Source organism: Myxocyprinus asiaticus, chromosome 42, assembly GCF_019703515.2.
Source record: "Myxocyprinus asiaticus isolate MX2 ecotype Aquarium Trade chromosome 42, UBuf_Myxa_2, whole genome shotgun sequence".
NCBI lineage: Eukaryota > Metazoa > Chordata > Actinopteri > Cypriniformes > Catostomidae > Myxocyprinus > Myxocyprinus asiaticus.
The window spans coordinates 11,297,081-11,324,852 of record NC_059385.1 but is presented as its reverse complement, the minus strand read 5'-3'; the positions used below and the strand labels follow the sequence as shown (position 1 = coordinate 11,324,852).

At 38.4% G+C, this 27,772-nt stretch overlaps 1 protein-coding gene across 1 annotated transcript in view; it reads right to left on the bottom strand.

The window, feature by feature from the left end:
- Positions 1–27,772, bottom strand: part of LOC127432897 (homeobox protein cut-like 1) — a 178,946-nt gene that overhangs the window by 19,737 nt on the left and 131,437 nt on the right. The window contains exons 11-21 of the mRNA XM_051684407.1: positions 25,976–26,164; positions 23,842–23,900; positions 21,715–21,763; positions 20,855–20,942; positions 18,230–18,958; positions 12,781–12,861; positions 10,713–10,814; positions 10,371–10,457; positions 8,845–9,308; positions 7,220–7,552; positions 6,087–6,246 (exon numbers count right to left, since the gene is read on the bottom strand). Of these exons, the coding sequence (XP_051540367.1) occupies positions 6,087–6,246; positions 7,220–7,552; positions 8,845–9,308; positions 10,371–10,457; positions 10,713–10,814; positions 12,781–12,861; positions 18,230–18,958; positions 20,855–20,942; positions 21,715–21,763; positions 23,842–23,900; positions 25,976–26,164 (2,341 nt within the window). The remainder of the gene's footprint in view (positions 1–6,086; positions 6,247–7,219; positions 7,553–8,844; positions 9,309–10,370; positions 10,458–10,712; positions 10,815–12,780; positions 12,862–18,229; positions 18,959–20,854; positions 20,943–21,714; positions 21,764–23,841; positions 23,901–25,975; positions 26,165–27,772) is intronic.

Here is a 27,772-nt window from a genome sequence, read left to right as displayed (position 1 = left end):
ATAAATAAACACATAGCTCTGAACAGTATGATTATGTTGGCTTGACAATGCCAAAACAGTGTTATTCTACAGACACGGTTTTGGGTTTTTCCAAAATCCCTAAACCAAGACCAAAATTATCAATTGTAACTCTCCCTAGAGCTTTAAAACTACATACTCCAAACTCAGCACATATCTTCAGACTGTTCTGTCTGTCTGTCTAAAACAATATATAACAGTACATTAAACATCAAACATGTTCGGATTTTGCCGCATCGTACAGCATTATCACATTCAGCATGGACAGACAAATTCGCTGGAATCTTGTCGCATGGCATATGGTTAGGCCTAAAAACATTTGAATGAGGCATTCTCACCTCACAACCAATGCGAGCTAATCTTAAATGGATTCTGATTGGATGATAGCAAGGACAGACTGACATTCAGAGGAGAGGATCTGCAGAGACTGATGAGGGGTCACGGAGAGCTCTTCAACTCACACACACACCAAATGCTATAAAGACGTACACACACCTATGCATACACACACACACCCTGGAGGAGAGCTTGTTTTAGCCCAGTTGAGTGTGTCGTCCTAATGAGGGTCAGTAAGGACAGGCAATATACAGGACACTAGCTAGAGGACAACAGATAGCAAACAGGAAGGACCTTGTGTGGTAAGGTGTTGCAGGCACATCTGTAGCATATCCATTTGTTTGAGTTTTCTTCTTTTTTTTTTTTTTTTTTACCTTTTAGTGTTGCTTTCTGGTTAATTTCCTGTTTCTAAATCATTAATTTCTTTATTTGTCTGCAATGAAAATATACGATCATTTACTTATCCTCATGTCGTTGCAAGCCTGCATGACTTTCTTTCTTCCTTTGAACACAACAGGAGAAATTTCATGAGAAATGTTGATGTCCGAATCATTCTTTTCAATGAATCGGTTGATTTGGTTCACAAAACTGGTCTGAACAAAGATTTTCTTGGAAAATAAGAACTTAATATTTGCTCTGTTCCTCACAAAAAGCTGTTGTATGAATTCAGAAGACTTGGAAAACAGCTCAAGTCATATAGATTACATTTATGGACTACTATTTCTTTCTTTAAAAGCCTGAAAGCTCCAGTTCCAACTCATTGTTATTGCATGGAAAAGAGCGACTAGTACATTATTCAAAATGTCTTCTTTTGTGTAAAACAGAAGAGTGGAAGTCATACAGGTTTGGAAAGATAGAAGGGTAAATTATATGTATTATAAAATAATCAATAATATACAATAATTTTCATTTTGGCATGTACCATTCCTTCAACTCTTTATAAAGCAATAACTGGCTCCTCTCTCTATAAATCAGCGTACTTGATGCATATCAACTGCTTGACCTAAATCAATCTTAGTCATCAAAGTGTCTGGTTTTATATCCACATTCGGGCTCTTTCTTGTGTCCTGCCCTATTCAGATTTTTTTTTTTTTTTGTGCTAGAGGTGCATTAGCTCAGTGCTAAGTGCTCAGTGCTGAAAGCTGTGAGGCACAGAACAGGGCAGCTGGAAGAAAGAAAAGCCATTACAGACCTCTAAAACCCAGGCCATTATGGTGCCTGCTGTTCAGATTATCTACCAAATCGCTCATGCCTGGCCAGTTAATTTAAACATACATTCGCCCCAACTATCCACACTGGCACGTTGCCAAAGGAATGTGTGTACAAACATATATCCTTTTTTTTTTTTTTTTTTTTTTCACTTTTTCTCCCAATTTGGAATGCCCAATTCCCAATTTGCTTTTAAGTCCTCGTGGTCGTGTAGTGATTCACCTCAATTTGGGTAGCAGAGGACAAATCTCAGTTGCCTCCGTGTCTGAGACCGTCAACCCACGCATCTTATCACATGGCTTGTTGAGTGCATTGCCACGGAGGCTTCATGCCATTCACCACGGCATCCACGCTCAACTCACCATGCACCCCACCGAGAACAAACCACATTATAGTGACCAGGAGGAGGTTACCCCATGTGACTCTACCCTCCCTAGCAACCGGGCCAATTTGGTTGCTTAGGAGACCTGGCTGGAGTCACTCAGCATGCCCTGGGATTCGAACTAGTGAACTCCAGGGGTGGTAGCCAGCATCTTTACCACTGAGCTACCCAGGCCCCGCCAAACATATATTCTTATGTTTTCTTCTGTGTGTTTGTTAGGGGTGGGTGGTATGTATGTCTTGGATATATCATGAATTGTGACATATCATGAAAATGTCATTTTATATCACAGTAATGCTTTATATCATAATATAGTTATTTTATGATATAAACCAAAAGATATGATTATTCATAGCATGAATGATAAGTCTAGCATCTGTACAAAAACAGCTGCTTCACATTATGTAACAACTGAGTTAAAAGCAAAAGTCTCAAAACAGTAAAAATAATATTATAAAACGTATAATTTAAATTCTAAATTATGACTGTATGAGCCACGTTTGAATCCGTTATATGCACACATCTGATCGGACATAACATTGAATTCAATCACTTAAAAAAAAACTTTTTGGTTGAACTTGATTAAATCATGGACAGTGCTTACATGTTTAAAGTGAGTTTTCTTAAATTAAAACTACCATGTAATCTCAATTTAAATACTTCAAGTACAGTGAACCTAATTAAATTGAGTAAACCCAACTAAATTAGACATGTTAAATAAACTCAAATTAATCTCTTGCCGTGATTAATTAGCTAGTACAGTGAATGATAGCATGCTAATGGGGGAGACTATGCTATGATTAGCATAGCAATTCCTAAATTCATGCTCCACTCTTCACCATCACGGTAACCCCCAAAATTCCAACATAATAAAAACTCTACTAGATCTCAATACTACAAAAGATTAAACACTGTAAGTCTCCCCTTTTACATTCATCTTCCACATTATATAACACTTAATAAAAAAATCTTAATATCGAGTGCTAAACAAAGCATGTTGACTAGCATGGGACACATCCCGTTCTGTATTCGTTCTGTATTCTCTGTTTCTCCATCATTCTCACGTGTAAATAACGTAAAGCTCACTGACAGCCATGAAAACATATCTACCGCCATATCAATAGTATTGCAAAATCTCCACCAGTTGACACGTTATATACTGTCATTCCACCCAGCCCTAATTTTTTTGTATGGTTAAAATAAAATACCATAGCAGGATCCTAATGTCCTTTTAAATTACTCACAGCTTGGATTAAAAAAGAAGGCGGTCTGACATTTACATTTCTGTATAAGCTCAGCCTCGTTTCCAAAGTTGATCATATTCTATTCTGTTTTTATCCACCTCTTGTTTCTACGGCTGATCTCATCATTATAATTTATATATTACTTGGCTTAATTTGTGGTAAAAATTACAGAGAAAGGCTTCTTTAAGTAGGACAGCGAGCAAGTGCTATTTATCATAATCGGCCCCGCACTCACACGCACAGCTTGACTCCCATTTATCATTCCATCGGCTGATTATTTGCATATTAATCAGCCACTGGAGCATGATGGGGTGCTCGGCAGCCAGTCACAGAGGAGGAGAGGCGGGTAATTATCATAGATCCCCGCACTGATGGGCCAATTGATTACAACAGCTCGAGGAGGCCCTTGAGAGAGCCCAGGGGGCCTTTTCTGGATGGCCCCTGTGAGACAAACCCCCTCCTCATCCACGCTGCATCAATTTAACCCAACCCCCCAACAACAGCTTTCCTTGAAATCCAGGTCAATGAAAATATGAAAATGTATGACTGCTAATAAACAGCATAACAGGGTTTAAGAAGGCTCTGAACTGCAAAATAACAGCTAGATATTTTTTTTAAATGCGAGTGAAAAACCCACCACCACGATGCCAGGGTATTTTGCCATGCGGTTGTAAGAGCAATAATAGTAATAGTGATGCTTGCCTTAACAAATACAACTAAATAATTCTCCAGCACTCTGATAAACATCTGAGATTGATCTACAGGACGCTGTTTTCCAAACATAATGACTGCGTCCTAAAGTGGGTCAACTGAAAGTATGATTCTGCATCCATTTAGTCATGAGTAATTTAAATTCTTCCACTGTAGGGCCAACCAAGGTCCAGCTGGCTGAACTACAAAAGAATTACACTGAGATTTGGATTGCCCACGGTTATTTATTAAAGCCAGACTAAAACCAGTATCAGTCAAACCATTAAAGGAATGCAGCCATTAGCATTTTCTGGAGAAACAAAAAACATATTTTTTCGGGGAATAACATGAAACGGCATTCACAACCCATTTTACATCCGTAATGTGACATATTTCAGTGTGGAACAGGAAAGTCAATGAGAAAGAAATTTTTACTTCATTTTATCCATTTACTGGATCGTGAAAAGTGGGCGTTTCATACCAGAATAGGGAAAGATTTGTGAGTTTACAGTCAATTGTGGACAACTCAGGTTTCCTGAACACTCCCCCTCTGACTTCTACTGGTTGGATAAACAGAAAGCCCCGCCCCCAAACTCATGCCATTTGATAAGAGAATTCTGCGGTGTCATTCTGGTCAGGATACTCAAACAAACAGAGCAATGTTTTTATAGCACCACAGAGCCACACTGTTTACATGCTTTGGGGAAGTCAACCTAGAAATGGCTTACTTATAGCTGTCTCTGCATACTGAATTGGAATACGAGAAAGAATTGTAAGAAACAGAACAAATTACATACATGAGACAGATATTCTTAGCCATTCAGTAAAGTCTGAACATGAGAGTGAGCGATTTGGTTGCATACTAGACACCCTGCTTTCGTTCCTGTGATACTTTCAGTGTGAAATATTTGAAAGTGACTGTACTCTGTCTATTTTTGGAGGGGAGAAACAGAGGTGATTGGTGAAAAGGAGATGAAGGGCAAAGTTTTACATTCTCAAACGCCCATGCCAAACGATAAGAGAGCAGAATGAACGGTGGCTTTGAGTAAAACCAAGAAACCAAAGCCACATCACAACAACAGGTTCTTTCATATCCATCTTGGGCCACTATGTATGTTTCGTGTTTACGTGTCCAGGTATGATGCTTTTTAAGATGATGTCCTCTGTGCATGTGGGTGACTCTTCAATTAGGGGCACTTTTCTGTTCCCTCTGATAATTTTAAACAATTAATTAATGTGCTTTTTGTTAAAGAAAATTGAATTCTTTTAATTTTAAAGAATAGATTCTAAAAGCTAAAAACTGAGTGTTAAAAGGTTACATTTTGTGCCAGATTTGTCCTTAATTTTCTTGTCCACTACCCAAATTGTTTAACTTCCCCTCTTTTGTAAATATATGTATATTTCAAAAGTGTTAAAATCTGTAAAATTCTACTTAGCACTTTTTCCTAAGAGCCCAAAATATAACAGTTTTTTTTACTGTACATCTTGCCATTGCAGTCTCTGGGCACGATTATGATTTCAAGCTCAATTACACTTCCTAGTGCTTGGCGTTTGCGCAAATCGCTAGATGGCACTATAGGAAGTGTAATCAAGCTTGAAATCATGATTTTGCCTAGAGACTGCTCATGTCAAGATTTATAGTGAAAAAGGAGTTATATTTTGGTCTATTCTCACCCAAAACCAATTAGATTGCATAAGAAGACATTAATTAAACCAATGGAGTTGTATGGATTACTTTTATGCTGCATTTTAGTGCTTTTTGGAGCTTCAAAGTTTTGATCACCATTGACTTGCACTGTATGGACCTATAGAGCTGAGATATTCTTCTCAAAATCTTCTGCAGAAGAAAGAAAGTTGTATACACATCTTGGATGGCATGAGGGTGAGTAAATGATGAGAGAATTAACATTTTTATTGAACTATCCCTTTATATTTCTCAATTTGAATTTGTTAGCTAACTTGTTGTAGTCCAATGCCTATCCAAATGTTATTTATTTTTTTCAAAAAATGTCACACCATCACACATATCAAAATCCAGTTAAAGGCTGATCAAGGCCATGACAAGATCTTTATTTTAGGACAACTGATAAATATTTTGACAGATTAAATATAGTTTGATTTCAAGAAATATAGTTGCCAGTAGTGCCCCTAATTTAAGGCCACGTATGTGTATGTTATGTACTGTATAAACAGTATCTGGGTGCTACCTTGTGTCTGTCCGGGCATAGGCAGCAGTGCCTGACCCAGCTCTCCGTTCAGCCATAACTGCATGCGGATAAACGGCTCTCTTCCTTTCTGCGTGAGCTTGCTCCAGTGCTTCGGCCGAGAGAGCATGTCACTTACACTCCCCTGAGAGAGGCCCAGCACCTGCAACCCGCACACACACACACACACACACACACACACACACACACACACACACACACACACACGGGGGAATATGGTACATCAGATTCAGAGAAAAACAGCCCTGAAACAAATATGAAGATATTTCATGATGCAATAAGAAGAAAGTTGCAACTGATATTACAGACTCATAGATTTGCATGCAAAATTAAAATGAAACCGACACATGAGCAATCAAAAGCCTCAGCTGAAGGGAAATCATTTCAGGGCTCAATAATAAAGATTGTCACTTGCCCGATCAGGCAAATGCTATGTTACCATTACATCTTGCAATCACTGATCACGTCTAGTATGTTTTTTCATGCCTTGCAAACTTAAACCTTTGGCTTTCTGTGATGTACTTCACCTCATTTTTGCAGTGCATTTAGCCGACTGAAATGAGTCACCAACTTATCTAGGTGGCTAACATAGATGAGGTTTTGTCAGAATTGTAAGAATAGTAGGTGGTTTCCAGGGCATTGCTATGTGGTTTCCTTGGTGGTTGGGAAGTTGATAGTTGGTTGTTAGGGTGTTTTGGGTGGTTGCTAGGTGGTTACTTATTGGCCCAAGTCTCTATGATATTCTGATACCTACAGTATGGCTTTGGCTCCCTCATTCAATTAAAATCTCTGAGATTTTTTTTTTTTTTTTTGCCAGTTTCATTATCCACCACATGAAACTTGTAAGGTGTAGTAAAATCACTATACTGTAAACACACACCTGTGACCACACATTTTATAATAATGCACTAAGTTGCACTGTTGCTCATGCCTAAAAAAACACCTGTTAGAGACACAAAGGCAAATCAATGTAATGCACAGCTTCTCATGCTTTACTAAACTAGTGACAAGACTGGGCCAGCAGAAAAAAAAATCCTCATTGTTTAGTCCTTCATTCCTCTGGGAACGGTGGATGAGTAATCGATGGAGGCGTATCTAATCTGAAAATCACTGACCTTTTCGCCAAAGATCCGCTGACAGATGCCATTCTTGGCCAGCTTGTCTTTGACCTGCTGCGTGAGATCCACAGTGTCCACTTCTTGGTACATATAGTACTCGTACTGCTCAGGTGTGAGCGGGGCCACCACAGGTTTGGCGACTTTGGGGAGGGACAGTAAAGGTGAGGAGGAGGGCAGTGGGCTGCTCTGAGGGGTCTCGCTGCCACTGGGCATCTGCAAACTGAGCTCTGAGCTCTGGGAGTAGGGTGACTCTGAGCTGGGCCAGTCCTTCCAATAATCCAGGGAAGAGGCAGGAGCCATGGGCGCAGTGCTCCCCAGTCGAGGGAGCTTCTGGTGGGGGTAAAGAGTAACAGAGTTGGGTGTGAGACGTATGGTGAAACTGTATAAGGCTCAAGAAGAAAGAAGAGTGAAGTGGGCTATTCTAGAACTCTGGTAAATTAGTGTGCCAATATTCTGCATGGACTTAAATTAAATATTCTAAATATATAAATCATAATGGTTTGTTCTTTAATATTATTTAATCCCTATTGACACTTAAAAAATAATATTTAAATATGCTAAAAATATAAACTAAATAAAGGACTGTTCACCATATGTGACATAAATGGCTACATACATCCACTGTAATTTAGTGAAGCTTGATATGATGATTGGCAACTAGATTTTTTATATTTTTTGAAGAAAACGTGAGTGGTGCTTGCCTGTGCAAAACTCACCACCACAACGCTAGGGTGTACCTGGTGGTTGTCAAGGCATATGCAGTTGCTAAGATATTTTGGGTGGTTTCTAAAGTGTTCTAGGTGGTTGCTAGTTGGCTACTTATTGGCAAGAGAGCAAAGTAGCCCACCCCAAAGTATCTATTACATTCTGGTTTTTAGATATAGTTTGGGTCCCTCCGTCAATATAAGTCTATGGGGTTTTTTGGTGTGCCCTTTTTATCATCTACCAGGCAATATCGTAAATTTGTTGGCTTAGAAAAATAGCAGCACACATTTCCTTCACAAGCCACTTGATTTGAGGTATCAAGTTACACCTCAAACATTAATACTTATACTGAATGTATAAGAGTTTGTTAAAAATTCCTAGCAAACACCACTAAAAAATCTTGCCTAGCAAGCAGCGCTAATAATTATCCAATATCTTATTTTTATTCTAAGCTACTTACAATTAGAGCTGGGTTTCACCAACCACCTCACGACACAAAATGTACTGCGATACATACTTCACAATTCAATATACAGTATCACAATACATTACAATATCATAATTGGACCACGATTGAAATTGCGACAAACGTTGGACTCAGAGTTTGTGTTTATTTAGATGACTTGCTTCTTCATTATTCAATTTTAGGACATGATATGAATACACAAATAGATGAATAAAAATATTGATCCAGGAATCTAAAATATCGATCCAATATTGTGAGAAAATTTGCCGTGATATCTCGGTATATGATTGTATCTGCACAGCCCTACTTATATTGCATGCATTACAGGGCTAAGCGACTTTATCAGTGGTGTCAGTTCATGGATCATCCCTTGTGGGTTTGGACCTACAACCTTTTGGTTTACAGCCCAGACTTTGAACTCCTCATGATACAACTTGGGAAAGCGCTATACCTCCTTGCTATCTTCATGATTGTGGGCGTCTTCGCTTACAGAGTGCTGCCCAGTACCACGGCGTTCAGAGAGTCCAGAGCTCCACCAGTGCTCCCTCCAAGAACCTCCACCTACACCTCCTCCACTCTCAGAGAGACGACCGAGCTTGACCCCTCCATCCAGTCCCATCTCTGACACGGCTACCTCACCCATCTCCTTCTTCACCCCGGTGTGGAAGTCCAGGAGAGGGGAAGTGGAGGGCTTCTTCAGAGACTGAGCAATAGGAGTGTAGGAGAGGGTGGATAGCGGGGAACTCAAGAGCTTGGAGCCCAGGAGCGAGAGGTCGGTCGGGGCCATGGAGCTGGCCTTCAGTACGGGCTCCAGGGCCACCTGCTGGGCCTCCATCTCTCTCCGAGCCTGCTCAAGGATGGAGCGAATGTTTTCGTCGGAGTTGCTGGAGGAGGGCGGAGGTTGAGCACTTTCGACTGCAGGAACAGTCAAGAACATGTAAGTGGTCACAATTGGTTTTATTTATAAATTAAATGCTACCATATTATTTGTCAAGTAAAATAAATTAAAATGAGTTTTTTCACCCAAAAATAAAAATTCTGTCATCATTTACTTACCAGCATGTCCTTCCAAACCAGTATGACTTTCTTTCCTCTTTATTTTAATAACTGAAGTTGTTCTTCTCTGTAAATCTTCCATTGATCTCAAATTTTAATTCACATTTGCACATAATTGGACTTTGCATGTCAAGATGTGTCATGCAAGGTTTGATGTCACTGATGCAAAATGGTTCTCACACATCTCATAACTGGTTGCAACGCTCCAAGTTTAATTATGTGAAAGAATGACATTTGAGTGCTACAATGTAAGGGAAGATTTTCAGTGAATAACAACATCAATTTTGTTCCTTTTTCTTACAGAGAGTTATATTTCTTCAGAAGACTTGGAATATAGTGCAGAAGTTATATGGACTATTTTTCTGATACATTTATCATTATTTTATGCTTGCACTGAAAAAAAAAGAGCAACATGAAGATTCTTACAAATATTTTCTTTTGTGTTCTACAGAATAAAAGAAAGTCAAACAGGTTTCTAACAACATGAGGGTGAGTAGATGACAGAATTTTAGGTGAATTATCCCCTTAACAGATCCCTCAACTACACTTCCTAACTAACTATATATATATCAATGGATTATAATTCGGTATTTGATGTGACATATAGTATACCATAATATAAATGTTGTACTCTTATAATAACAGTAAAAGAGCTTATCTGCAAACAGTTTTATATAATAAAACTACACAAAGGGCAAGGCATGGTAGACAAAAACATCTGTTTTCTGTGATCTATACATTAAAAGATTTTTTCAACACGTGTTCATACACAGGGATTTTATTGATGTATATTTATGACATACATCGGTCATAAATCACCATGACTCAGATTTATGACAGAAGTTTATTGAAAGCAGTAGTGCTCTTGGCGTGGGGGGTAAAATCTGGGGAAAACTTTTAACAGACAGTACAAAACCTCACCAAGTCTTAGACTGTGTGCATATATTTGGAAATAGCTGCCCGACCCTCTGTGGTAACCTGATCGCCGTTGCCTCTCCCCCACGCCGTCTGCAGTGGCAGGTGGGGAAGAAACAGTTTAATTCCAGTACACAAGCTTGGACAGGAAAAGGGTAAATGAGGGAAATTTAAACATTCTAAAAAGGGGGCGAGGACCGATATATTACTTGTTGTATTTGATAAAATATTTTTTGGCAACAGAGTGATCTATCCTCAAGGTAATGACGCAACATATTCAGGATAAAATGGAAAAACACATGTGAGAGCCCTGACCACCTGTCTACCCGATGGAGGAACATGACTCACCTGCTTTCTGCACTTGTAACTCTCTCTTGGCCTGCTCCAAGATGGACTTTATTGCCTCATCTGAGCCTGTCTCAGGTGTGCGGATGCGTGTGGTGATGTTACCTGTGAAGATACAAAAGTTTAGACAATGAGACACGTAGAACTCAGCCAACTGTATCAGTGGCATTTCATGTGTAACAAAATATTGACCCATTTTGTTATGAAATGGAGCACAGCATATACTGTAGTTTTCATACATCTTTACACAGCTCAAATATAAAAAATGGTATTATAAATTAAGTTAAAGTACTGTAATATTTCACCCAAAAGAAAAGTGACTTAAATATCTGTTTGTTTCTCACACAAAGCTATCGAATGATGCCAGAACACGCTTTTTTGTCTTTGTAGAAGCTTAACTGACATGGTCACAAAGAACTGTTGTTGTGTCAAAAAGACTTGAGTGAAGATTCTTCAAAACCTCTCCTTTTTGTGTTCCAAGGTAACTAGCACATGGGTTTGGAACTATAAGAGGGTGAGTAAATAATTACAGAATTTTCATTTTGGGTGAAGTATTCTTTTGATTTTAAAGTTAATAATTAAACTGCATTCATGCAAGCAACCTTACAGTCCTTGCGAATTCAAACAAGAGCAAATACAAGCATATTCTAGTAACCAATCCATCAGTTATGCTAATATACAAACTGCCGCTGTTTTATTTTATGGAAATGCAAACTTGCAACCAGACTCATTTGCACAGAACTAAAAAAATCATTATCAAAAATGTGCTTGTCTACACTACTGCACATATCGGCACCTGCACTGCCCCTGGCTACAACAGCACTTCCTGTACACAGACTGAACTTTTTCCTGTCCTCTTAAGTCCACAGACTCCATACAACAAAGAATCGGCAAGATTTGGACAGAGGCAATGACAAACAACAGCACTCTCAGGGATGATCAGGTGGGTCAAAAAATGATAATAAACACAGAAAGAGAGAGACAGACAAATAGATAGAATGATAGATAGACAGAATGACAGACAGACAGACAGATGGGAACAGAGGAAAAAGTGCCAGAGAGAAGTGCCCTCTGATGGGGCGATGAGCAGTGGGCAGCGGGGCAAGGTCAGAGTCACTGGCGTGTGAAGAGAGCAGCTGGACATGTATGTGAGGTGGAAGTAATGCTCTCTCTCTCTTTTCCTCACACACACAGGGGTGGCTAGCCACCCACAGCGCCGCCCTGGGGGAGACTCAACCACCAGTTGTAATGTGGTGGCACTGTGGATCTGCCTAAAGGATTCAGACACACATATACACACACACATATATACACATAATCAGACCACAAAATAACAGGACAGACGTTTCAAGGACCTCCATGATGGAAAACTACGTAGAGAACACTAATTTAGACTTGATAACACTCACAAAAAAGTTTTCCACAGTTTGAAATTAATATTTGAGGCCAAAGTTTAAATGTAGCACAGATTTAGCATATACTGTAAAAAGCTGTATTCTGGTGCAAAACACGGTCTTTGAAAGTGTTAGTTACCCAAGAATGAAAATTCATTATTATTTACTCACCTTTATGTTGTTTCAAACCCGTATGACTTACTTTCTTCCATGGAACACACAAAGAGAAGTTTTGAAGAATGTTCAATTCCATTCAATGAAAGCAAATGAGGACTATTACTCGTAAATGCATCATAAAAGTAGTCTATACAAATAATGTCTTCTGAAGCCATATGACAGCTTTGTGTGAGGGACAGACAGAAATTAAGTTGTAATTCAGAGAAAATCTTGTTCGACAGCTGTAGTCACCATTCACCTTCAATGTATGGAAAAGAACAACTTGGACATTGTGCTATAAATAATTCCTGCTGTGTTCTACAGACTCTACAGGGGGTGAACTATCCCTTTAAATTCCAGAACACCTCTTGCACCCCTGTCTCTCTCACTGTACACTTGTTTTGCAACAGATTCCAGGCCAGAGATCGAGAAGAAACAGACCAGCACAACAGAAACATACAGACACAGCAGATCTGAAACTCCAGAAACCCGTAACACGTGAGGGAAGGCGTGAAACAGACCTGGCCGTGTGGAGCCTTCCGAGCCGGTTCTTCGCTTCGGAACATCCTGAAACACTCTGTTCAGGTTCTGGCCTGGATTCTCTGTTGGAAAACAAGTGGCGGAAGATAATAAAGTAAGACCAAGCCCTAAACTTCTGCTGTCAATTGTCCAATCATCTCCAGTCACTTGCCCGTCACATCGGGCCAGTGCTGCGTTGTTATAATGCACGTAAAAAAATTTTTTTTTAGACTTTAAAGCTGAAGTGTGTAATGTTTCAATGTTAAAATACTTTCTACTATCCCAGTTTAATATACAGAGTAAACTACGAGTAAGCCATTTGTAGGTTGATTTCCCAAAAACACTGTGGCTCTGTGGTGCTATCAAAACATTGCTTTGCATGTTTGAGAATCCTGACCAGCCTGACAAAAAAATATTGGCCTTAACCAATGGCTTGAGTTTGGGGCGGGACTTTGGAGGGTTCGGAAACCTGTTTGAAACAAAAGACCCCGTTTACACCTGGTTTTATGATGCATTTCATGTGATCCGATCACATGTGGTCAGTGCTAAATACAGGTCTAAATGGGTTCTAAAATGTTTTGTGATCGAATCACAAAAAACACACGAAGGTCAAAAACGCATGTAACCCCATCACATTTGAGGTGTAAACGCTTATGCATCTTGGACAGCAGCAAAGCGCATCTGTCAATCCACCATTGTGCTAAAACAAGAGTTTAAACTCTGCCTGTTACAAGCAGCTTTAAAAAAAGAAAATAACCAACCGATCGGAAAATTTGAAAAAGCGAACACATACACAAGCCAGAGAACTTCACAGATCTTCTTCAGTGTGTCTGATATCAACATGTAGAGACACAAATGACAAGTACACACATCTGAAGCTCTGCTTATTCAGGCTTTCCACTAAAATAATGGAGAATTCTGCTCGAAATGTCACGCTTGTTCTTAGAATGAATTTCATCTGCATCTGGGAGAAACAGCACGCCAGTTCTTTGCGCTTTATTACATTTATTTTGCAGTTTAATATCATGCAGTAACACACTGACTGATGTATGTTAATCATGAAATCAGAGACCCTCCCCGCAAAATCTGAACACAAGTGGTCACAGGAAACGCATTTATCTGACCAGGTATAAACAGCGATGTGTCTCGCCTAACCATATGTGATCGGATCATCCGAGAGGCATCTTAATACCAGGTGTAAACGGGGTCAAAAATTCCACATTTCAGCTTTAAACATTTGGTTTTCTGAGATGTATTGAACATAACTGTTGTGAATTTTGCTGTTTGAAATATGTTAAAGTATGTAGGTGGCATATACTGACACAACGTTCCATGTACTCTAAGGGGTCGTTCAGACTGAATGCATTTTTTTTTTTTTAAGTTAGATGCAGTGCAACAAATACAGAACGCATGCGTCTCGAGACACATTTTTTGAAAGGTACGTTATTTTAAACCTTACATGGCACATAAAAAGCGTGGTCAAGGACGTCTGTCTAGTGCATATTTACATTGAAAAACAGCACTGATGGACACAAATTCAAATTCGTTGTGAAAAGAGTCACTTTAGATACAGTAAAAGCCAAAATTGACTTGTGATAGACTTAGAAGCTTCAAACAAATCAGAACATTTTTGCACCATATGCCATCATTTTCCAAAAAAGAAAAGAAAAAAAGGGTATTAATTGAGCTTTCATGGAGTTTCATAATAGTTGTATTATTTTCAGCTATTACTGGAAATGAAAAACCTAATCAGTTATTTTAGAAAATTGTTTCTTTTTTGTTTTGTAAAGTAAATTGTTCAATAAAAATGACAAGTACAAATCTGAATGACTTGTGGTGGTGGGCAAGCAGAAAAAAATCCTTATTGTTAAGCCTTGATCTCATATTTGCTCTTGGTTGTCACAATTTCTTCACAATCTATGTTTAGAAAACTTCCAATAACAATACCAATCAAATATGACACTTTTACATTGACTGACACGTGTAAATATCCTTTGAATGGTAGTTTGTTAGGCATTAACACATCGACCTAGTCTGACCTAAACGAAAGCCACCTGCACCCAGTAGAACTCACTCAAGTGATTATATCAACGTTAATGTGCTCCTTTAGCCCGGGTATTTGATGCGAATGAATGGGTTTTAAGGTTTTTACAAAGTTAATACTCCCACGGGAGACCACAAGCCGACGGTATGGAGGCAGCCAGCCAGACCAGACACCCTTGAAGACGTTCCAAACTGGTGTGTAGACACGCGGGTAGCACAGTCAGCCTTTTTTAGCAGCGGCTGTTTCAAAACTACTGCCTCACAGCTAGACTGAACAAATTTAGACTCGGCTCAACATGGCTTCTAGGATTCGCAGCCAACTGTCCTCATATGCAAGTACTCTCGCTCGTGCTGGGCTTGGTATTCATTGGTTCGCTCTAGCTGTGAAGCGCAGACTTGAAGCAAAACATAACGCTCGCAAAACTTTCTGAACTTCCCCTTCACCCGAAGGCTGAGAGCAAAACGAAATACAGAGTAGACCAATAAAGTGTAGCTCTCTTTAGTGTGACAAGCTGCATCTGCTAACCGAGTACTACTAGCATTTCCGTCAGAATTTTATAACGTATGTGCACCACGTAGTCATATAATTAATAATTTTGTTATTGTTTGTGTCAAAGGTCAGTAAAGCCTGAAACATACTGAATGCAAGTACATAAGTGCTTCTAGCAACGCAAGTTCGATTTCACGCATTGTTGCTTTATGAAACGTGTCAAAATACGCTTAGCATTCTCAGCATTACCACAAGGGGCACTATAGCTGGCAGCCTGGCATTAAAGCCAAAGTACACTTCGGTTTCACGTGTGCTGCTACGTCTCGCGCACAGTGCGCGTGAAGTTAATTTCATCATCAGCACAATCCGTGTGGACTGTCGGCGTGCAGCCCAGTTTTTCTTTCCTTGCGTCATTGTACATATCGGTACGCATCATCTGCACATGTGCCTGAACTTGACTGTACTAAAGAGTATTATGAAGCATTGCATGTGTCCGTATAGGATCGCGGTCAAAAAAGCATACTTAAAAACGCTAGAATGCATTATTGTGTGCGAGACGTAACAGTACGCAGAAGTATGCTCTAGTCTAGCCTTTAGCAAAAACAAGCAAGTTAAAGTTAGTTGCCATTAAACGTTGACATATTTATAGCTTGCTACCTTAATAATTAATAATAATAACATATCCCGTGCAATGGCACAGACATTTAATGGCAGCTCTATTGCTCCCTTGAATACTGAGGATTGTTACCACCATAGTTATGCAAAAATGCTTGTTATGGAGCTGTTCACGTCCTGTACGCATAACTGTGTTCCGTCTGCGTTATTTTTTTAATTTTTGCTCTATGCAAACATGTTTAGTGTGTGTATAAATGCACCTTCCGTTAAATTTCTCTAACACTAAACACAAAAATTCGCCCTGTAGGATATGTATTATAGATATCTATAATACAATTTTCACGAGTTAAAATGCTAATTCTTGATAGTCAGCAATATAATAACTTCTAGTGAAAATGCTATATTTTAATTCAGTAATTAGGATTTTTACAAAAGTAAAAACGTTAATTATTGATACCAAAATGGAATTTTGTAGAATTTCACAGTAATCTGTCATTCACTGCTGTTGAGAAACACAATTACAAATATCTATAATGAACTTACTAGTTACAATTCAAAATACACATATTAGCTATGAATAATGATATTTTTTTCATATCAACAATGGAATTACAACTAATAAAAATGCAAATCTTTGATATCTGTAGTTTCGTTTTCACTAGTAGCAATGTTAATTTTAGATTCAGTAATGTGATTATAACTAGTAAGCCTTTTAAGATATCTGCAAATACTCTTAATAATGATACTCTTAATGATATATAAAATCAATTTCTGAAATACCAAATCTGACAAATTTACAGGTATCAAAAATTACTATTTTACTAGTTAATTAAATTTGTAATATCAGGAATGGATATCTGTACTAGCCATGTAATTACTGATATCACAAATTATAATTTTTACTAGTAAAAAGTACATCGCTGATATATACACTACCGGTCAAAAGTTTTGAAACACTTACTCATCCTTTATTATAATTTTTTTTTCACATTTTTGAATAACAGTAAAGTCATCAAAACTATGGAATAACATAAATGGAACTATGGGAATTATGTTGTGACTAAACAAAATCCAAAATAAATCAAAACTGTGTTATATTTTAGCATCTTCAAAGTAGTCACCCTTTGCCTAGAATTTGCAGACATGTACTCTTGACATTTTCTCAACCAACTTCTTGAGGTATCACCCTGGGATGATTTTTTAACAGTATTGAAGGAGTTCTCATCTATGTTGGGCATTTACTGGCTGCTTTTCTTTATTATTTGGTCAAAGTCATCAATTTCAAAAAAATTGGTTTTATTATTTTTTATTAAATTCTAATTTTGTAATGAAATAAATTAATATGGTGGCACAATTATATTTTTGTCTACAAAACTAATTTCAAACATTTAATCATACGCCTTCAGATCAAAAGATTTTTAAGATCATGAGAAACATTTCAGTCAAGTGTTTTTTGACCGGTAATGTATATTTGGAATTTCAACTAGTAAGAAATTAATTACAGATATTAGTAATTGCATTTTGAAAAGGAGTGAATGACAGATAATTGTGAAATTCGACAAGCAAAAATACATTTACAGATATCAAGCATTACAGCCTTGAACGTTTTAAGTTCAAATGCAATTTTTTATATCAAAGATGGGTTTTTCCCGCAAGTAATGGTATAATTTTTAATATCAAGAGTTACTGTTGTAACTAGTGCAAATGTAATTACTGATATAAAAAAAACTGCATTTTCACTAGTATGAATTCCATTCCTGATATCAAGAATTAGCATTTTAACTAGACTAGAATAACTAGATATATATCATAGATATTCATATACCTGTAGATATTCATCGATATTCATATCCTGCATATGATTAGATGTCAAAAGGGTGTGCAATATGTCCTGTGTATGGTAAATACAAAATATTGCAAGAACTGTGCACTTGCAATGTGTTGGCCAAGCATTTGCGTTTTTGATAGAGTATGATTCTGGTGTACAGCATATCAGAAGGGAATATGGGGAATACCACGACAAAGTAGCAAAGCAGTTTCCTATTTTTTGTTATTGCACATTTTGGCTATTTAAAGTATTAAGCTCTTAAAAGCAATATTCTTGTGCTCCAAACATGAGATTGCTAAAACATAAGTGCGGCCATAATTTTAATATAAAATGTTTAAGTTGCTTACGTGTGAGAAAAATCACACTGAATACTTTCATCACGTGCACACTGTTTGAAAATAAACGTGCAATGGTAGGCTATCTACAATTATGGTGATAGCAGGGTAAAGTCTTTTCCTCAGGTTCAGTCACTGACCTCTCTGCCTGCCCTGGATGCTCCTCAGCGCCAGTATGTTCTGCTCATCAGACAGGAAGAGCTTCATCTTATGAAAGGGCTCTTTGCCGCGGATGGTTAGCTTGCTCCAGGGTTTGGGCCGGGCTAAAATCTCACTAACCGAGCCTTGGGACAGACCCAGAACGTAATGACCGAACACACGCTGGCCAATATTATGTTTGATCAGCTGCTCCTTGACCTGTCGGGCGATCTCCGCCGTGTCCATTTCCTCGCCTTCTGATGTGCTGCCCGCGCCCTCTGATTGGCTGGGAGAAGGTGCCATACCATTGACCTCTGGGCTGCCTGCTGACTGAGGCGGTAGGGGGCTGGAGAGAGAGTTGGTTGTAGCATAATGGGGCGGCCCGAACAGCACGGAACTGGGAGAGGGGTCTTGGAGGGCTTTGGTGTAGATGGATTGCATGAGCTGCCTCTGAAGGAGGGAGTTGAGTGCCATTTTACCAGCCAGCGGGGGGAACGTGGCACCCACGCTGGCCATGCCTGGAGTGAAGAAGTCTGGCCCCATGCCTGTGGGGGAGAAGGGGTGGGTACCGTTGGCACTGGCAGCAGATTCGGAGGTAGCGGTGCCTGTCCTCATCAACAGCTGAGGGGAGGGGGGAGGAGGAGACCCCTGGAGCGTGGTGGGGACCGGAGTGGCAGGAAGACGCTGAGGGTTTTCCATGCTCGTTTCTTTACTTTTCCGTCCCAATGCTCCTACAGATTAGACCAAATAATAGGAGTTAAAACTGACAAGAAAATCATGGGTACCGTCATGGGAATGGTTTTAGACTTATGCTAACAATATGTAAGGGATAATGTACAGGCAGCTAGTCTTTAACGCAAAATAAACCCAGACAGGGTCTTGAATCACACTGAAGTTTTTTTCCCTTTCTTTTCCTGATAATGACCAGCTGACTGTATGTTACGCTGCTTATTACATGACTACTTAACCAAGTAAATAAATACATAAATAAATCGACATGAAATATTGATTTGAGTTGAGAGACCACAGACTGATACGAGAGACATGAAACTAGCACGGCTATGTAGTAAATCAGTTTCTTGGGACAACGGTCAATTATACAGTTCAGTATTCATTACACAAAAATATTTTCCACAGAATGCTGTGATTGACCAATCAGAATAAAGTATTCCAATGGGGCATGCAAAAGGATGAATTTATCACAACATATAAAACCACTGACATACTGCACACTGTAACTGCATTAAAAATATATATTAGCCTATTTTTAAGATTTACAAATTTCATTACAAAATTCCATCAAAATGAATTGTGTAATGTTTAACAAAATTAAATGAACAAATGTTTAAAAATGAAAGTTATTAAAGATTACTCAATTAGATTTGATGGAATTTTGTTATGAAACTGAAATGCGTAAATCCCCCCCAAAATTGTGTGTTTGTGTAAAGACCTTTATGCTTTTTTATTTTATTTTTGGGCATTTTGCCACTTTTTATTGACAGTAAGGGGCCAGATTTGAACCGGCTTCACCCACTTGAGCACCACAGCACAATGTATCTGGAGCATGTATGCTAACCACTGCACCACGGCTTTGATAGTAAAAAAAAAAAAAAATCCAATAACTCAAATTAAAAATAAATTCAAAACAAAATGTTTTTCATGCAGAAACAAAGCACCAAACACTTGCTTTGCATTTGTCAAGAAATTCCATAGTGTGTGTGTGTGCCACAGGCTGACATTTAACACTGATCTTTTCTGAGGTCTCTAGACTAGAAGGCATGTTCAGAGATATAAGCCCAGGCAACTGTGTGTGGGCTACCTGCTCATGCTGTGGGGACGCTTCACTGGAATGGCTCGTGGGTGTCAGTGTGGTTATCCTTTTTGCCTTGACAAAACACCTCTGCTACGTGTGATTCCATAACAATACCATCACTTTTACAACTGAGGTAAAATCAATATCCAGTGCAATAGAATTCTGATGGCCATGAGACCAATACATGCTACGACCATACATGATTCTCCATTACTGCCATAAGCAGTGGATGCCTAGATTAAAAATGCAAAATTTGTGATAGAAAGTCACATTTACAACGCAAATGAAATGTATGATCTCCGTGAGGATGTCCAGAGGTGTTAATGACATTTCCTTAATGACATTTCCAACTTCATACACATAGTGTGCTCAAAAGGGCAGGAAAAGGGAAATAAGACCTAATTATCACATTGGTCTCCGCTAGCCGTTCAGGATTTATGCAAGCCCCAGGTGACCTGATCTCTCACAAGCCAAAATGTTATATGTTGCTGCCTCTGCAAATGAATGAACTGACCTTAACAACAAGGATGCCTCCAAACCTAACTCGTCACTATCAGAATAATCTGTTACGATATTTATTCATGTTACCTTGTGGCAAAATAAAACTGTAGCAAAAGCAAACTTGTCAGAGAAGTTCTGAAAGTTTTATGAGGTCATGTCTTTATGATTCATAAAGCATTTTATTTATACTTAGTTTTTGAAATAAGCTATCAATTAAGAAACTAATGATAATAACTGAAATACAGCCGAGCTATTTCAGAGCAACTGGCTGTCTAATGTTCCTCGGAAGAGGTTGGATGCCCTGGAAACTCACCACTATTGGCCAGTCGTTTCAAAGCGCTGTCTGACAGCTGGCTGTGGTCTTTCCCCATCAGCAACATCTCTAACGGCTTGGAAGAGTCCTAAAAAGTGTGAGACAGACAGGGAAAAGAAAGAAAAAAGGAAGGAAAGAAAGAAAGAAAAAAGCAATGAAGGGAAGAAAGAAAACAGAAAAAAGGATGGAAGAACAAAAGAAGAAAGAAAGAAAGAAAAAGCAAAGAAAAAGATAAAGCAATGAAGGAAAGAAGGAAAAATGAAGGAAGGAGGAAAGAAAGAAAGAAAAGAATAAGCAAAGAAAAGATAGAAAGAAGCAATGAAGGAAAAAAGAAGGAAGAAAGAAAGAACGGAAAGACAAAGCAAAGAAAAAGACAGAAAGAAGCAACGAAGGAAAGAAGGAAAAAGAAAGAAAGAAAAAGCAAGGAAGGAAAAAATAAAGGAGGAAGGAAGGAAGGAAGAAAGAAAGGAAGGAAAAAGAAAAAGGATGGAAGAAAAAAGAAAGGAGGAATGAAGCAAGGTAGAAAGGAAGGAAAAAGAAAGAAAAAAGCAAGGAAGGAAGAAAAGAAGGGAGAACGGAAAGAAAGAAAAAAAATGATCAAAGCAAAAAAAAACAAAAAAAAAACAAAATCAATAACAAACAAGGACAAATTCATTATGTGATTTTTGAGTTCATATTTCAGAGCTAAATATCTAACAATTCAAATTAATATCTAAAAAAGAGGCTTCCAAAGCATCAAAAGCAATATTACATGAGCTACCCTTATAAAACACTAAAAGGACTTCTATTATAAAATCTATTATAACTCTAGTCTTACGTCAAGTCATCTTTTAGTCCACTATTGAAGTGTAAACTCTTACCTGTACTGAAGAGTGATCTGATGAATTGTGCTCCATAGATTTCAGGGTGCTGTTAAAAGTAAAAGATATAAAAAAAAAATAAAAAAAAAAACATTAATCAGAAATCCACTAACAAAACACTTCAGTTTCTGTTTCAGTTTTTGCCCCTAACTCTGTTCAGTTCAATAACTGTTTGTGCAACATCTGAAAATTTATTATTTCAAATATTGTTGCGGCACCAGCATTCACATTACCCAAATTGACCTGTGTGCCTAACTGTGCACCTCACGTGTTATCTCTGAAGTAAACCGGCCCATTTTCAAAAGCCCTTGAAGTGAAAACATTAACTATATTACGATGGAATGTGCCTTGAGCAGACAACAAGCTATCAATATACATTCAGCAAAGTGGCTATTTACGCCGATCATCAGAATAGCACAGATCTTAACAAGATCCTCTATTCACAGATTACTAGCTTTATAAATCCCAATTGGGAATATTACAGCTGAAATCGAGTTATGCAATGAATGGCCAGACATCTCCCGAACCCTCCCAACACACATTGATAGCAGAGACACACGGGTGAGCCAAAAACACACACATCACTCAATTAGGTTATCGCCGATGCAAACTACGTTAGCCTTCTCATTACAGCTGTGGCTGAAGATAAAACGTAGCAATCGCTCAGTCGCGAACACAGACCACTCCAACAACAAAGCGTGCTTAATCCGCTTTTCTCGAAAATAAGACCCGATACTCCTTGCATACTTAAGGCTCTTTGAATTTATTAAACAGAATGGAGATTACAGCAGAGTTAAATTCCTCTCTGTAAAATATAAGGAAGGAAAGGTCCAAATATTCTTGCAGTGTGCAGACAGATGCGTGCCGAGAGGTCTGGCAAACTCTGTGGTTCATATCTTCGCTGGCTACACTCAGTGAGTCCCACCAGGTACTGAGAAATCATAGTTCAAGCCCTCCAGCAACAGAGGACAAAAAAAGACATAAAGAACAGCATAATGGAGCAACATAAGGTTAAGGCCATTCTCTACAAAACCTTTGCTTATTTTAGGCCCAAGTTATTGTCAATTCATGGTACAGTATAGAGACTGACCGATTGTGGATTTTGCTGATACCGATAACTAAGGTGGTGGAACATGCAGATAACCGATTAATCGGCCGATTAATTGTTACAATTTATTAAATTAATGTTTATTTTGTTTTTCCTTACTGTGACAGGCAAAGAATCAAAACTGAATACATTACCAGATGCTTGTTTATTGTGCAGCCAAAATCACAATAACCAGAAAAAATTAAGATTTATAGCATAACCCAAAAAAACACCAAGGACTCTTGTTTTGAAATGTATATGCATCCAGATCACACAAATAAAGTTTTAGCCACAGAAAAACATGGAGGAATAAAAAACAAACTATCAGCAACTATCGACATTGATTTTTGCCAATAACCGATAGTTCCAAAAAGCAACTATTGGCACCGATTAATCGGTAAAACCCATATATCGGTCAGCCTCCAGTACAGTACCAGTCTAAAGTTTGGACACAAATAATAACTTATTCTTTACAATTACTATTGTCCACATTTTAAAATAAAAGTTAAGTCGTCAAAATTACGAAATGGAAGTATGAAAATTATGTAGTGACCAAAAAATGTTAAACAAATAAAAAAACATCTTATACTTTAGCTTTTTCAAAGTAGCCACTCTTTGCTTAGATCACAGCTTTGCACACTATAGACATTCAACCAACTTCATGATTCATCTGGGATGCTTTTTAAACAGTATTGAAGGAGTTTCCATGTATGCTAGATGCTCTTTTGTTGCTTTTTCTTCACAAACCAGTCCAACTCCAATTAAAATGTTAGTTTTGTAAAGTAGTTCATACGTAGACACAATTTATATTTGTCTACAGTACAAAACTAATTTCAAGCATTTAAGCTTAAGCCTTTTGGATTGAAATGTATATTCGGACACGTGTCTCAAACTTTTGACTGGTTGTGTATTATACATGCTAAGGTTGCTACAATGTTCTCAGTGTTCAAATAATGCTAAAATATTCACACAAATGGATGAAGCATCAGGATTATTTGAGCTGACAGATTTAGTGCTTCAGGATGCATTTCGTAACTTACCAGAGTTCTCGTTTGATCTCCTCATAGTCTGACTGATCTTGAAGCTTTTCTTCAAGTTGCTGGGAAGAGAAAAAGCAAATATACTTATTTATAAGCAAATTTGTCATGTGAATCAGTATATGAACTGCATTTGCAAGCCCTGTAATCTCAAGAGCGAACTGTAAGAGGTTATACATTAAAATAACTTTTGCTTAATCGTTCACCTAAAAATGAAAATTCTGTCATTATTTACATCATGTTGTTTCAACGTGTTGTCTATTATTACTATTATTATTATATTTTTTGGTGGAACACAAAAAGTAAAATGGCATTTTTTGTGTGGCTTTATTTATTTATTTATGGAGCTTTACAGTCGTGATCACTATCAGCTGTTGGTGTATGGCAAAAGCTACATAAAAATTCTTCTAACATTTCTCCTTAGTGTTCCACAGAAAAAATAACAGCATATGGGTTTGCAAAGACATGAGGGTGAGTAAATGACAGAATTTCCATTTTTGGGTGAACTATCACTTTAAAAGTATTCCTGTATCTACTTTCCAAGACTGCTGTCAGAGAATGTCCATTCAAATAAATGTAGTTTCCTTATACGCATGCACGAAAGCATGTATATTTGTGTTTGTAATGTTTATGTCTGTGTGTATGGGAGTGAATATGTGAGTTTGACATTGTCTGAGCATGGATGACACTGTGTGTGTACAGTATGTGTTCATAAATGACTCTCCCCGCACCGCACATGCTTAAAGTCTGCAGTAGAAGCAGTAGTACAGTCCGCTACAGGCAGGGGAGATCAGAGCAGTCTCTCCGTGTGAAACTCAGCTATGGCTTCGTCTCAGCTCAGTCTCCTGCCATCCAACCAGCTGTCATTCAAACTCTAAACACTCACTGCACGGGTCACATGGCTTGTGTGAGCCGTGGCAACATTTACAGGCCTGTCCCGCATCCGCAGAGCAGAGATCTGACTGCTGCCATGAGCACGGCCGTTAATTTCATCCAACATGAGAGGATGAGTTAAAACAACCCGTATCTGGAGTGTAGTGTTAATTTGATATTACATGGCAACATTACTCAATACTGAACCACTTCTGTACATCTTTAATTCATTGTTATCATGGCAGTACCATGGTTCAAGGAATAGTTCACACAAAAATGTAAATTCTCATCATTTACTCACCCTCATGTCATCCCAGATATGTCTGACTTTCTTTTTTCTGCAGAACAGAAATTAAGATTTTCAGAAAAATATCTCAGATCTGTAGGTCCATACAATGCAAGTGAATGGTGGCCAGAACTTTGAAGCTCTGAAATGTACATAAAGGCAGCATAAAAGTAATCCATACGACTCCATTGGTTTAATCCATGTATTCTGAAGCGATCCAATCCAATAACCCTAACCCTAACCCAGACCAAAATATAACTCCTTTTTCACTATAAATCTTGACATCAGCAGTCTCCTTGACTACTGAAGCTCAAATTCACTTAGCAACATCTAGCACTCTGTGCATGCGTCAAGCACTAGGAAGTGTAATCGAGCTTAAGTTAATGATCGTGCCTAGAGACTGCAATGGCATGTTGTACAGTAAAAAAGGTGTTATATTTTGGTCTGTTCACATCCAAACCTCTAGACATGGATTAAACCACTGGAGTCTTATGGATTACTTTTATGCTGTCTTTATATGCTTTTCGGAGTTTGAAAGTTTGGTCACCATTCAGTTGCATTTTATGGACCTACAGAGCTGAAATATTCTTCTAAAATTCTTCATTTGTGTTCTGCAGAAGAAAGTCATACACATCTGGGATGGCATGAGGGTGAATAAATGATGAGAGAATTTTCATTTTTGGGTAAACTATTACTTTCAATGACGTTATCCCATGGTAATACAGTACTTTAAAATATACCATGGCAATGGATGATTTCCATAATTATGTGCTTTAGTATTTCTATAAGAACTGTACTTCAAAGAGCACCATAGCATCATCATCATCATGGTAGTGTCCAAAAAACCTTGGAATTAACATGGTAATACTTGAAACTTCAATACTGACTGCCAGGTACAAATTTATGCCCTACTTGATACATTACCTATTTTTTAACCTTTCATTAATACAGTTCATATTTGTCACCGATCTGACTGACCTTTAGCAGGGCCTCTTTGGAGCTCAGCTGCTGCTCGAGCTGGCTGATCTGATTGGTGGAGGTCTCGCTGAGTTGGGCCAGACTGGCCTGGAGTCTCTGAACGTCCTCTGCCAAGCGATCCACCTCCCTCTCCTTCACACCCAGTTCTGCCTCCAGACTGCTGCAAGACAGCGCCTCCAGAGACTTCTCCTGCACACACAAACACATATACATCTATTGGTAAACACACGCACACATATACAGTATATAGTTTACACACACCTTAGCCAAATACATTAAACTAAGGTTTTCACAATTCCTGACATTTAATTGTAAAAAATGTCCCTGTTTTAGGTCAATTAGGATCACTACTTTATTTAAAGAATGTGAAATGTCAGAATAATAGTAGAGAGAATGATTTTTTTCAGCTTTCATTTCTTTCATCACATTCCCAGTGGGTCAGAAGTTTACATAGACTTTGGTGGTATTTGGTATCATTGCCTTTAAATTGTTTAACTTGGGTCAAACATTTGGGTAACCTTCCACAAGCTTCTCACAATAAGTTTCTGGAATTTTGGCCCATTCCTCCAGAAAGAACTGGTGTAACTGAGTCAGGTTTATAGGCCTCCTTGCTCGCACATGCTTTTTTTAGTTCTGGCTTTGTGATGGCCACTCCAATACCTTGACTCCAAGCCATTTTGCCACAACTTTGGAGGTATGCTTGGGGTCACTGTCCATTTGGAAGACCCATTTGCGACCGAGCTTTAACTTCCTGGCTGATGTCTTAAGATGTTGCTTCAATATATCAACATACCTTCCTCATGATGCCATCTATTTTATGAAGTGCACCAGTCCCTCCTGCAGCAAAGCTCCACCACAACATGATGCTGCCACCCCCATGCTTCACGTTTGGGATGGTGTTCTTCGGCTTGCAAGCTTCACCCTTTTTCCTCCAAAAATAACGATGGTCATTATGACCAAACAGTTACATTTTTGTTTCATCAGACAAGAGGACATTTCTCCAAAAAGTAAGATCTTTGTCCCATGTGCACTTGCAAACTGTAGTCTGTCTTTTTTATGACGGTTTTGGAGCAGTGTCTTCTTCCTTGCTGAGCAGCTTTTTTTTAGGTTATGTCAATATAGTACTCGTTTTACTGTGGATATAGATACTTGTCTACCTGTTTCCTCCAGCATCTTCACAAGGTCCTTTGCTGTTGTTCCGGGATTGATTTTCACTTTTTGCACCAAACTACGTTCATCTCCAGGAGACAAAATGCGTCTCCTTCCTGAGCAGTATGATGGCTGCATGGTCCCATGGTGTTTATACTTGCGTACTATTGTTTGTACAGATGAACTTGGTACCTTCAGGCATTTGAAAATTGCTCCCAAGGATGAACCAGACTTGTGGAGGTCCATAATTTTTTTTCTGAGGTCTTGGCTGATTTCTTTTGACATCAGCAGTCTCCTTGACTACTGAAGCTCAAATTCACTTAGCAACATCTAGCACTATGTGCATGCATCAAGCACTAGGAAATGTAATCGAGCTTAAGTTAATGATCATGCCTAGAGACTGCAATGGCAAGTTGTACAGTAAAAAAGGTGTTATATTTTGTTCTGTTCACATCCAAACCTGATTAGATCACTTCAGAAGACATGGATTAAACCACTGGAGTCATATGGATTACTTTTATGCTGCCTTTATGGGCTTTTTGGAGCTTCAAATTTCTGGCCACAATTCACATGCATTGAATGGACATACAGAGCTGAGATATTCTTCTAAAAATCTTTGTTTGTGTTCAGCAGAAGAAAGTCATTCAC